The sequence below is a fragment of the Drosophila pseudoobscura genome, chromosome 4, assembly GCF_009870125.1.
Source record: "Drosophila pseudoobscura strain MV-25-SWS-2005 chromosome 4, UCI_Dpse_MV25, whole genome shotgun sequence".
Taxonomy (NCBI): Eukaryota; Metazoa; Arthropoda; class Insecta; order Diptera; family Drosophilidae; genus Drosophila; species Drosophila pseudoobscura.
The window spans coordinates 5,073,852-5,086,351 of NC_046681.1; the positions used below are offsets into that span (position 1 = coordinate 5,073,852).

General features: G+C 46.2%; 3 protein-coding genes across 4 annotated transcripts; 2 read left to right on the top strand and 1 right to left on the bottom strand.

Moving 5' to 3' along the window:
- The first annotated feature begins 848 nt into the window (after positions 1-848).
- daw (activin beta chain dawdle) lies at positions 849-8,336 on the top strand. 2 transcript variants are annotated; one of them, XM_033380974.1, is made up of 5 exons: positions 849-1,272; positions 4,935-6,242; positions 6,328-6,600; positions 7,204-7,583; positions 7,661-8,336. In XM_033380974.1, exons 2-5 carry the CDS (start codon positions 5,267-5,269, stop codon positions 7,820-7,822), a joined length of 1,791 nt encoding a protein of 596 aa, XP_033236865.1. In that variant the 5' UTR covers positions 849-1,272; positions 4,935-5,266; the 3' UTR covers positions 7,823-8,336. The 2 variants fall into 2 exon arrangements, with proteins under 2 accessions (XP_033236865.1, XP_033236864.1); XM_033380973.1 differs by lacking the exon at positions 849-1,272 and adding an exon at positions 4,027-4,244.
- A 139-nt stretch (positions 8,337-8,475) lies between these two features.
- Positions 8,476-10,550, top strand: LOC4816355 (pyruvate kinase). Its single transcript, XM_001356129.3, has 2 exons — positions 8,476-10,398; positions 10,464-10,550. Exons 1-2 carry the CDS (start codon positions 8,754-8,756, stop codon positions 10,484-10,486), a joined length of 1,668 nt encoding a protein of 555 aa, XP_001356165.1. The 5' UTR covers positions 8,476-8,753; the 3' UTR covers positions 10,487-10,550.
- A 208-nt stretch (positions 10,551-10,758) lies between these two features.
- Positions 10,759-12,425, bottom strand: G6P (Glucose-6-Phosphatase). Its single transcript, XM_033380976.1, has 5 exons — positions 12,091-12,425; positions 11,861-12,025; positions 11,334-11,802; positions 11,134-11,252; positions 10,759-11,079 (listed from the first exon to the last, which is right to left on the bottom strand). The coding sequence occupies exons 1-5, from the start codon at positions 12,177-12,179 to the stop codon at positions 10,896-10,898; spliced, it is 1,026 nt and encodes a 341-aa protein (XP_033236867.1). The 5' UTR covers positions 12,180-12,425; the 3' UTR covers positions 10,759-10,895.
- Positions 12,426-12,500: the final 75 nt, after the last annotated feature.

The window sequence follows — 12,500 nt, forward strand, 5'->3', positions numbered from 1 at the left end:
ACGCCTGATGCTTTGGGAGGTAGTTGCCGATTAGTAGAAATATTCCATCACATTGTAGATGAGGTGAACGCTTTAATGTATCAAGGCAAGCGAAAACTGAGATAGATCTAATCAGTCAACTGGCATGTGGTCTGAAACTGAAGCACGATGAAGCGTATCAAAGTCAAAATGTAATCCGAGTACATAATCTACATAATACGTTTAGGCCTATGGGCACAGGCATGACCCACCGACGTGAAAACTCTATAATAATTTGTTCACCCATGCTAATCGATGGTAATAACAAACGATACGAGCGGACAAAATTCAAAAACAAGAAATCTCAAGAGCGTCATAAACGTTAGCTATAGATTGGCCCTAATGAATCGATCAGAACGCACCGAACGAAAACGAAACCTATCAGGGGAAAGCGATGGGAACTTCATAAAAGAAATGCCCGCTATCAACCACTTGCTGGCTAGCGAGAACTTTGGACTGGTTCGACCAGCGCAGCAGAATAGCCCCAACATTGGACTCCCAGTCCAGGCGATGACTACGACCAGACGACGCGCGACGTCAGCTCACGTTTTGAGCGAGGTGTGGGTGATCGAGCCAGGAGGCGATCGACGACAAGCGGAACGAACGCCCCGAAGCCCCAACCGGATTTCGGATCGCTGTCACGAAGTCATCCAGAGAGAGGCCAGTCTCGTCTTATCACAGTTCGGTTCTCCCTCTCTCGTTAGCTCTCGCTCTCCGGCTTGATGGAACGCCGAATAAAAAAAATTGCGCATCACTTAACACATCCCAACCACAGCGGAGCATACCCATACCATACCAGACCAGACCATGCCATGCCATACCATACCATACAGTCCAACCAGGCCAGGGCAGCCTTTACGGTTGCTGCCGCCCATCGTCAAATTATTCATACGCAGACGTTCTGAACGATCGGACCAAAAAAACTAAATTATTAAAAGAAAAGAAACAAGAGGAAAGAAATTGGGAGACTATACAGATATTATCAATGAGCACTAATTCTTTAGGTGCCAACTGTGAATTCCTGTGAAAACACTTTCTTGTGAAAAAGTATCAGTTGTTTTTATTTAATGGCAAAACTGCTGGTCACTCCCTAGGGCTCAAGTTCAAATGGTGAAATAAAATCAATGATTTTTCTGTGCTGATGATTTGCAAAAAATTTCAAGCAAATAAAGAACTATCCAAGGACATTCAGAAAAAATCGGAAAAGAAAAACCTGATCTATAGTTACAAAAAAGTGAATTATATATTAATAAGGTGAGTTACATAATACAATGGAGCATATTGGGACATAATAGTCCATCAAAGAAAAAGAAAAGTGAACCTTAAAAGATGTGGATGTAATCAAGTGGATGAATAGTAGATTTTTCAATGGTTATACATCGAAAATATATATGTGATATCGGGAAGATTCAGAATTGCCCAGCACATGGAAAATTCTAATTAATTCTTATTTCATGGACTGATTAAAAATAATCAAGGCACTAAACGTTCCATCATCGAGGCCTATCACTTAATTAGTAAGCACTTGAGCCCTGATGCATATCGTTTTGGGAGCCATTTTTTGGTAACGGAAGCCATTCGAAAACTAACCTCCAAAAGCTTTCGGGCAACGTGTGCAAAAGTTTTTGCAAAAGCTTTTGGCCTGGATTTATTTGGAATCCTGAAATTTTTGTTCATACTTATTTTTTTTGGCATCAGTAGAGATCAGGGGAGCCTGCATTTCTGATGACTGTAGGGGAAAAAAGTATTAAGAGAGATTTATTTCTGCTGCTGGTGGCAATCGGGGCAATCTCCGGAACGGTTCCAAAGTTCACAGCGTGGCATGCTCCAAAGAGCTGATCACCGTAGGCAGCGTGAAAACACATACTCGCACAAGAGCGGAGCAAAGAAAACGACAGATTTATTGCCAAAATCCGAAAGCTGAGACATTTTTTCGCAGTGCATTCAACTGCCGGAGAAGAAATGCAAGTGATAATGCCAGGCAATTACGATAGCCCCAGCTGCTGCCCCGTAATTAATGCGAAAATGATACGGCCGAGCGAGGCATGGAAAACCCCCAAGAAGAGTCGTCAAGCTGTACTTTGCACCCCACAGCGAGCCATCCGAACGTCTCCGAACTGAACTCAGCTCAACTCAACTCCAGTTTGCAGCAGCTAGAGAGAGGGCCTGAGGTCTGGCATGGCTCTAGCTCCAACTAAAATCACGCAGCGCCAGCGTGTTCGATGACGTAGACCCGCCTTGAACGAGACTCTCCCCTCCCCTCAGCGTTAAGCGACCTTCTTCAATTGGGCTTCGCGCCCTGCTCCCTTCGCCTCCTCCTGCGGAGCTCCGATCGGGCGGCAAATCAAGTCGCACGCCATTGATTGATTCGTAGGCCTGATAAGTCGGTCAATCGTTACATTTCGTACAGCGGCAGGCTGAAATTACGTCAAAAATGGGCCGCATGTCGCGTGTTAGGCGCCGGACCCTACTTCCTGATCCCCCCTGGTGCCATGATCGACGTCACTTCTGGAACGTGGCAATCAACGTAGATTACCCGTGGAAAAATATTCGATGGGATGATAGACTATGACCTATGCTGAAGGGAAGGACACAATCGAAGTGGGGTAGGAAGTAGGTGTGGGAAGTGGGAAGTGGCGTAAGCCCCACTGGCTCATGTCAATTATCTTATATAACAGTTTCATAATATGTTCACCACACAAGCTCTTCAATAGAGAGAGGGGGGTATATTTTATTGTTCAGTTCTATGACGTTCAATCAATCAGTTCAACACTTTTCTCGGAATTATACATTTTTCTCCCTATTCATTTCGACGATCTAATTGACAATCTTCAACACGAGTATCAGAAAACCCCAGTTCGTGACGGGCGTGGACAGATTAGGCACGTGTTCCACTGAAACATTTAAATGAATTTAAACGTATAACTCGTGATTTTTCTTGGCATTCGAATGTCTATACATACGCGTATACTACGAATGTACATACATATGCACAGTTTTCTTGACCTTTACCGACTGTTCCACATTTAACAGAGAACAGAACAAAAGAAATGCTGGCTGATGAAATTCCCATACGAAAATAAACACACCGCCTGCAAAATGCCCGCTTTCCACACAAAATACTTTCATTTGAATTGGAAACATGTAAATTCCGAAAAGCACCGGCCGCCGGATGTCACATACCAGCTTAATCATTAGAAATGCGAATGATTTGTTAATCGCCAGCATCGATTACCCAAATCCGATTAACCGGGTTATAAATCACACAATAAGCGGCGTTAATTGGTGGCCATTTAGTGATGATTTGTGCCGTATTTCATGCACTCGTACTCGTATGTAGATCGGCCCCCTTCGCAGTGGCAGTAGCACCATACAAAATTTTGTACTGACCAGAGCCACGTTCTACGAGACCTCTCCGAGACGGACGGATGGAGAGCCGGAGAGCGCTTATCAGCAACGTCTCAACGTCTAATTGATTGACACACAATCGAGTCGGATTATCAAAGTCGGGCCTGATTGTGCCTTGGGGTAATTAGCATGAATGAGTTTCTCGGGAAGATCATAAAATTAAATTCAAATGGCCGGAATATCCCCTCCAGGGGGCGAACAGTTGCCAAAATTGCAGTGCTACAGCCACTGTATAGGGGGCGTGGCGATGGCAGGTGGACAGAGTACAAAAATAGCACTGCAAGCAAGATTATGCAGTTCGGTTCCCCGACTTCTTTCAAAGCTGATGCAATGGACGCCACACTTTGCATATGCACTTGTCTTCGGCTCGCGCCATGAGACCATGGTCTCTGTCTGGCTCTGGCGGTGTCTGGGGGAAGTCAAGACCCAGCTAAGAGCACGATCGGTCGCCGGTCGCTCGGCACGGCTCGGCTCAGCTCGATTCGATTCGGATGGGTTCGGAGTGGCACTCGCCTCCGCGCTTTCTCGCTCTCCCTCTCGCGGAACGATCAATCAGAGGCGTTCGTCACATAAATTGTTCCACTAATCAGCCAACGGCTTCATTCATTCACAACTCGTTTGCGCTGTCGCATGTCAAACGGAACAGATTGAAAAGTATATGTACTCGAATGTGCAAACAATAGTATAAACGCGGCCCAAAACCGAATAAGTAAAGAGAATCTCCCGTTTCGTGTCCGGGTTCAAGCGAGCGGACCCCCCCAGATCGAGCGCCTGCCGAGTCATCAAATACCCATCCCATCAAACGAAGTGCGATCGCGGTACGTGTGTGGTCGTGGACGTCGTCCCTAATTGCCCCCTAATTGCACCTGCTTATCAGCAACTCTAGAAACTAGTGAACGACGATCATTTAAATCAAATCCTAGCCCGATTAACATTAAACGCTTCTGTTGTGCGCAATTCCACGCAGCACTTTTGGCTGTACTCAAAAGGCTGTACTCAACTGAAGCAGTGATAACGTCAATTAAATATTTCACATTCAAAACGAAACTAAATCTTCTGCCAATTAAATCACGAATCTCACAGATTTGCACTTTGCCGCGTTTCCAATTCCATTTAACAGTTGGATTGCTGACTAAAAGTGATGCAATTTTGCTAAAAAATTAAGTGAGATATTTTGTGTTGCCCTGCGATTCGCCAGTTGAACTCTGGACACTAGATGTTGGCATATCGATTTTGAAAATAAGTGGGGTAGCGATAGCTGGCTCGAAACAGCCAATGAAATGTGATCCATGTATCTATCTATGTAGGGCAATAGAAGTACAAATTTGACCCCTTTTCGGGGGATACTCAATTGTTGGTCAGCGTTTGTAAAGCCTATCATTTACCATAATATTCAGCCCAGTTTGATATGAATCGAAAATATAGATTGGAATATTCTTCAAGCAATAACCAAGATACATTTCCACACTCACTCAACTAATTTGTCGTCGTTCTCTTCCTACTTGCAGCTCGCCAAGAAATTTGGAAATCTCTGACAACCAAACATCATGCATTGTCCAAGCGTATAAGTCGTGTAACAAGAGTATAGAAACCCCATTAAGTATCCAGAGTGGTTAAAGAAGGCAGCAAAACGGCAAAAATAAGTGAATTCAGCTGCAAATCTATGAATTTTGTAAGCCAGAAAACATCACCCATTGAGATTTTAATGCTGCCAAATAGATAGCAATCAGCCCCAAACGAGAGCCAGAATTGCGCGAGAAAGCAACCCATTCCGAATACAAGCCAATTCCCATTTTGAAGTCCCTCCAGTGCACGACGAGCAAGAGAGAAAGCCCTAAAAATGGCCAAATATTTCATTACCTTGGTGCTGCTGCTGTGCCTGGCCCTGGAAAACAATAATATCTACAATCGTCTGCACGCCCGGTCCCATCCCAGCTCCCGCGGCGACATCCTGCGCCCGCACCCAAAGCACCTGCCCCACCAGCATGTCCAGCACACCTCGCAGCAGCTGCAGCAGCACCACATCCGGCAGCAGCGATCCAGAGAACTGAAACACGTGGAACCGGATCCCACCAGCGAGGAAGAAGACGCGAAGAGGCAGTACTACACGAGGCTGAGGAGGCATCAGCTCCATCAGCGTGACCATTTCCTGCAGCAGGAGAGGAGCTACAACCACCCGGCGCTGGCGGAGCTGAAGAGCATGCCCATGGCTCGACTGTGGCAGCACCTGAGCAAGGACTATGAGGAGGAGCTCCCCGTGCAGCACGCTGTCCTCGCAGATGGCCTTATGGACTATTCTCACATGTTCGGCGACGATCCTAATACGGCGGCCACTGCCCAATACTCTGACGAGGAGTCGAACCTGAGTCCCTTGTTCTATGTGAGGAATGAACTCCGAGATCAAGAGTTGGAGCTGAAGCAGCAGAAACAGATGAAAATAGACCAGGAGGAGAGCCAGGGACCAGAGCCAGCACCTCCAATAGTGGCTGAACCAGTGCCAGAGACAGAGCCATCTGAGCCCTCACTCAATGCAACCATCACTGCAAAGTCCTCCGGAGGCTGTCCCAAGTGCGAGAGCAATCGTCAGGTGGAGCACATCACCGAAGAGGAGCTCACACATCTGCGCATCGAGTTCGTCAAGCAGCAGATCCTGGAGAAGCTGCGTCTCAAGGAGAGTCCAAACGTGTCCGCCGTGGAGCTGCCGAAACCCATATTCGAGGGAGTGACGCTCAATCATCCAGATGATAGCAGCAAGAACAAGGAACTAGACGATTATTACGCCCGCACCAGCAAGAAATTCATACTGCTCAATAGAGGTGAGTACCCGCGAAGAGACTCGGAGCACCGCTCACAGAAACGAAACTAATCAAAGCACTTCGCTTCCGATCGTGTTCTTTCCAGAGGAGACAGAGTGCAATCGCCTGGGTGTGCATCCCTCAATGTGCTTCAGCTTCAAGATCGACGACGCCGATGCCGACGGTTTCGATGTAAGCACCGCTGTGCTGTGGCTCTTCAAGAATAAGCAGAACCACACCGCCAGCCCCATCGATGGTCCGCTGTCGAACAACACCAAGAAGCAGCAGACGATTGTGGTTTCCGAAGTGGAGGAGCAGATGGACTCCAAATATTTGCCGCTGGCCAAAGCCATAGCCATTCAGTCGGTGGATGTCCAAGGTAAGCTAATCATAAGCTAATCCCCAACGGAACCAAATAATCGCAACATTCAGAGAACCTTATCCGCAAAGGCACGTTTGGACCTTTGCTCAGCAGCAGAGACACAAAAAGTGACCCCCAATACCCCTAGGAAAGAAATCAAAAACAGTGACATGCTCTATATGCTATAAAGAAATTATACTAATTTTACGTTTTAATATTTTCTGCCCGATAAGTGGCAACGTTGACAACCGCTCCTCCTCCTCCTCCATCATCATCATCATCAGCATGTTTGTGTTTTCAATTAGAGAGATCATTGCGCAGATTCGTGATAGCCAGCCGCCTGGCGGATTGTGGGTGAATAACTTCACAAAATATGTACATATGTACATAATATTATTGTTGTTTTCAATATGTTGTGGGTGCAAAAACTGAACTTTGGCCGCTGAAAATGCGAGCCCAGCTCCCAAATTGGGAGTTCCTTGGGTCAGTACAGAGATAAGGAGATTAGGAATAGAATAAAAGTCAGAATAGTCAGTGTGAAAGATGAATGAATCGAATGGTGCATAAAAAGCTTATATGACTTAAACTAACTTTTAAATGTTAATTTTTGTATCTCTTCAGATGAGTGGATGAAGATCGACATCGAGTGGCCCATCAAGCGCTGGATTGGTAGTCACGAGCTGAGCCACCTGATCCAGATCACGTGCGAGTCGTGCGATATCAGCAACATGGAGGATATCATATCGGTAGACAAGGACTATCGACCGTTCATAATGATCGACACCCAGAACCGGCGCAGCAAGTCGCGGCAAAAGCGTAGTATTAACTGTTCCAGCGGCGTGACGGAGTGCTGCCGCGAGCAGCTCTACATATCCTTCAAGGACATTGGCTGGAGCAACTGGATCCTGCAGCCGGAGGGCTATCACGCCTACTTCTGCCGCGGCTCCTGCAGCTCCCTGGCGAGCGTCACACAAGCTGCCTCCCACCACAGCTCATTGTTGGTAGGTTCATTAAAGACACACGACTACTGTGCGATACTGTGATGCTGATCAATACGAAAATGTCCTTGCTTCCACAGAAAATCCTTAACACAAATGGTACAAACAAGTCCCTGGAGCTGGTGCCCTGCTGCACCGCCAAACAGTATTCCTCGCTGCAGCTGGTTGTGATGGACTCGAGCAATACGGCCACTCTGAAGACTCTTCCAAATATGGTGGTGGAGTCATGCGGCTGCAGATAGTCTCCCCCATGCCGCCATGCGCCATGCCCATGCTCCAGGCTATGCCCCGCTGGCATCCAGCTGGCAATCAACCAAGCTACACATCGACAAATTAGACATTACTCTCGCTCCATTTCCACTCAGCTAGCAGTTAGCAGCTAGCGCTCCACTCCATTTCTCTTCAATTAATTTAAACTCATTTTCAATGCATTTTCATTAGCGTTAGCCAATCGTTATCCGTAGTTATTGTTAGTGCCCATACTGCCATTAGTTTTAGTCGCATTTAGTAGCAGTCTTTAAAGATATTGTAATGTAAAGCTCAAGTCAATGTACTTAAGCACTCGAAGTATGACGAACTCTACTTTAGTTTAGTTAGGAAATGGCTCCAATTAATTACCAGACATAAATAAGTTCGTGCCTATTTTATTTTTAATTGTCGCTTTGTTTAAGATTAGGTTCGTTGTTTAAGTAGTGTGTATTAAGTGATTGCGAAAAAACACATTCAAAAAGTGGAAAAATAAAAAATTATTAAAAATTACACAAATAAATTGATTTACATTTTCAATGATCCAAATTACTTAAATACGAAATTAATGAGTACTCATTGATACTTATAATACATAATCGAGCATTTAACGACTCTGGGACTCTTGAATTTCAGAAGATATTTAAGACAAGCTCGACTGTCCATTCGTTTTGTTGAGCACCTAAATCTCTGAGACTGTCACAGCTATAAAAACCAGATTTTATATGCCGACTCCTGTGAAATTACACTGAATGCCACGAGTTCTGCGACTGCCATCATCAAGATTGGTTTTCTACTAGTTTCAAGGGATACGTCAAATAAGTATTCATTGTTCCATATTTCATTGAAAAAAATTTTAAAAAAAATCAACAAAATTCCAGAAAAGTGTATCAAAATTATATTGTAATCCTCGAAAATTCATAAATCATGTCTCTTTCCTCGAAAAGCCTCTTGCGCGAGGGCTCAACACATTTGACCCATATCTGCGAACTGGATCTGAACAATCAAGCCTCACACCGTCGGCTAACATCGATTATAGCGACTATTTCCGAGAGCTCGCGGGATCCGGATACCATATACAACATGCTGATGAAGGGCGTGAACATATTTCGTTTGAACTTTGCCCATGAATCGCACGAAGCACACACCCAGACCATTGAGTTGGTCAATGACGCGCTGGAACGGATCAAAAAGGAAACGGGTCAGAACCGAACGGCTGCGTTTGCGGTGGACACTCGAGGGCCACAGATCCGGACGGGAATCCTGGATGCCGGCAATGAGATACTGATGCGCAAGGGAGACAATATACGCCTCTCAATAAACCGGGATCTGTATGACAAGGGAAACAAGGATGCGATCTATGTGGACTACCCGAACATAATCAACCTCACCAAGCCCGGAGATCGTGTGTTCATCGATGATGGCAAGCTGTTTCTCATTATTCAGGAGGTGGGTGTAGATGGGCTCATTTGTGAGGTGATTCAAGGCGGGATGTTGGGCAACAACCGCAACGTTATCCTTCCGGAGATCGAAATAGACCTGCCAGCCGTATCAGAAAAGGATATGTTTGACATACAGTTCAGCATGCAGGCCAATGTCGACTTTCTGTTCGCCTCGGCCGTTCGAAGCGCCAAGAATCTGAAGGAGCTGCGTGCCGTCCTGGGGGAGAAGGGAAAATACATTAAGTTAATTCCCAAGATAGACAGCAAGATCGCTCTAAGTCGTTTCTCAGAGATAATGCGTGAAGCGGACGGTATTCTCCTGTCGCGAGCCGATCTGGGAACCCAAATACCTGTCGAGAAGCTACTCATCACCCAGAAGAGTATCTTGAGCCAATGCAATAGGATGGGCAAGCCCTGCATTCTGAGCTCTCAACTGCTGGAATCGATGCGGTTCAATCCGTTCCCAACTCGAGCCGAATCCTTCGATCTGGCCAATGCCGTCATCGACGGGGCGGACTGCATCATGCTCTCCTCCGAGGTGGCTATCGGTGCCTATCCCAACGAGACCATATCTGTGTGCGATGAGATTTGCCGAGAGGCTGAGAAGATTCTCTGGTATCGTGACTTGTTTTCCGATCTGGTCAGCGAGGTGCGTGGCGAGCTGGACGCCGCCCATTCGCTGGCCATTGCCGCGGTAGAAACGGCCAAGCGCACTAATGCTACGCTCATCATTGTCCTGACGACCTCCGGACGGTCGGCGGCTCTGGTCAGCAAGTTTCGGCCCCGCTGCCCCGTCATGGCGGTGACGCGCTGCGAACGATCCGCCCGCATGGTGTATATCCATCGAGGTGTCGTTCCGGTCCTGTATACAGCCGAGCCAAGCAGTGAGTATGCCGAAGACGTGGATGAGCGGGTTGCGTTCGCCCTGACCGTCGCTAAAAAGGGGGAGATGATCAACGATGGCGACCCCATTGTGATTGTCAGTGCCTGGAAGAACGGCGGGGGCTTCACCAACAACGTGCGCGTTGTCTACGCATTCTTTGAGGCCGACCGCGTCGATTGTCTCTTCAGAGCCGACCGACGCATCTCACGAAAGAACACAGCACTGCAGGCAGAAAGTGCCCAAGAAGGTAAGTAATTAATTTGTAATAATTTGCAAAATACAGAAATATTCTCACTGGGGCTCTTTTTTCAGAAAAGAAAAGTGTCCGCGTGTGAACATTCATTATGGAAAAATATTAGTTAGATCTAAAAAATATATGCGAATTTCTACTAAATACTATATCTTTTATTATTTATCATTTCGGTATTCGGTTAGACGCGCTGTTAATTTGCTATTCCTTTCGTTAATTTCTAGGGAGAATTTATATTTTTAACAAACGAGCATTCTTCAGAAAAAGTTGGAATATTTACAAAGAAAGGTGTATTCAATATAGCCTCTAGCGATGCGCAAATTGATGGTTCTATTAAATATAATCTTTAGTTGGAAGTATTCTTTCACGGCTAGTCCTATGTGCTATTTAAACATATCTAACTATTTAAACAATACATACCTAATCGTTACGGGAATTTAATCACAAAGAAATCCAAAAGCACTGCCCAAGTCATTATTTAAACTTATGTAAAACTACCTGAGTCTTGGTAGGTTCTTTAGAAGTAACAGAGAGTGCACAGCATTTCTGAACAGCTCGTAGGCCAAGAAGGCGAAACGTCCATTTTGCTTGGGCGTGGCCCAACGCATTCCGAAGTTAAACAGCTCCAGAATTGCCAGGACAATGCAGCGTCGCCAAAGTGATGCATTTTTGGTGTCCCTAGATGGGATGATTACATGTAGTATATTAGAACAAGATATTGCATTGACTTACAGATTAGAGAGGGGCGATGCCAGAGCTATGCCCATGAGAATTCCCAAGTCGCGCACCAGAAAGAAAATGGGACTCGCCTCGTGTCGCATATATGAAGGATCTGGGCACCACTTGAAGGCCTGCAACAGAAAGCCAATAGAAAGAACGAACGGTTTAAAACCCATTGCTGGTCGCTGCTAGGAATCAGTATCTTCTCACACCTCGCGTACCGACCAATGCGGATCGATTTCCAGGCTAAGCTTCACAAAATACACTGCAGCGGCAAGGCCACCTAACAGGAACACTCCAGTCACTGCCCAGCGACGACGCCTCGACCACAAATAGTCATTCTTTTGGTCGAGTGCGTCCATAGCCTGAATTCCAATGAAAGTGCCTAGGACGCATTGGTGCAGAAACTCCGTGGCTAAGTACAGGCGGCTTAGCCACATGGAGAAAATCAAGCCGTGGACCACTTTACCGGCGAGCCACCGCTGGCGGGAGTGAGCGTAGAGGAACATCCAGATGGTAAGCGTGAACACCGTGAAGGCCATGGAATGGGCACAGGGCATGCCGGCAGTCGTTTCACAGCTCAGCGGATGACTCTCCAATGCGACGCCGGGGCTGGGGCTGCGCACATTGCTGGCGTAGATCTCTCGGAGCAACCACAAAGGACGCTGCTCGGGAAGTATCCTGTGGGAGATGAGAGCAGTCAGTCGTGTATTGCGGAGTATGTGGAACAGGCGCGTACCACTTGACAAAGGAGTTGAGCGTGCTGGCCAGACCAACCGCAAAGAGCAACCGAGTGAGCAGAGCCTGGCTGTAGATGCCGCACAGGGGAATCACCAGATTGAAGAGGAGTCCCGGCTCCATGTAAACGCTAAGAAAACGCCACAGCGGATCGCCAAGGCTCAAGCTGCAAATAAATTGAATACTCGTACAGACTCTGGAAGTGCGGCTCCACAAAGGATATCAACAGACCGCTCCTGCACCAATTCGTTGATGCGTAGCTCTGCTGTGACCACATGGTTGTACGTTTCCACAGCCAAATCCCAAAGATTTCCATCCATTTTACACTTTATTAAATTCAATTTATCCTTTTCTTTATTTATCCTGCGTCCAGCTGATTTCTAACAGTGCTGAAAAACGGCGCACGTTTTCTGTTTTAGCTAGCTAAGTGCATACAGAACATACACACATATGTATGTATGTACTTTTGAATGGATGGCGCATCTGTGTGTATCGGGGAAACTATTGGCAGCTGAATTGGCATCGACAAAAAAAGTTCTTCATAAATTGTGAAGAAAATTTCTTCAAAATTCTCTGCAAGAAATGCAGACAATTAATTTTTGTATTATCTTGTTTTTTTCTTGATTTCAAATAAATAACAA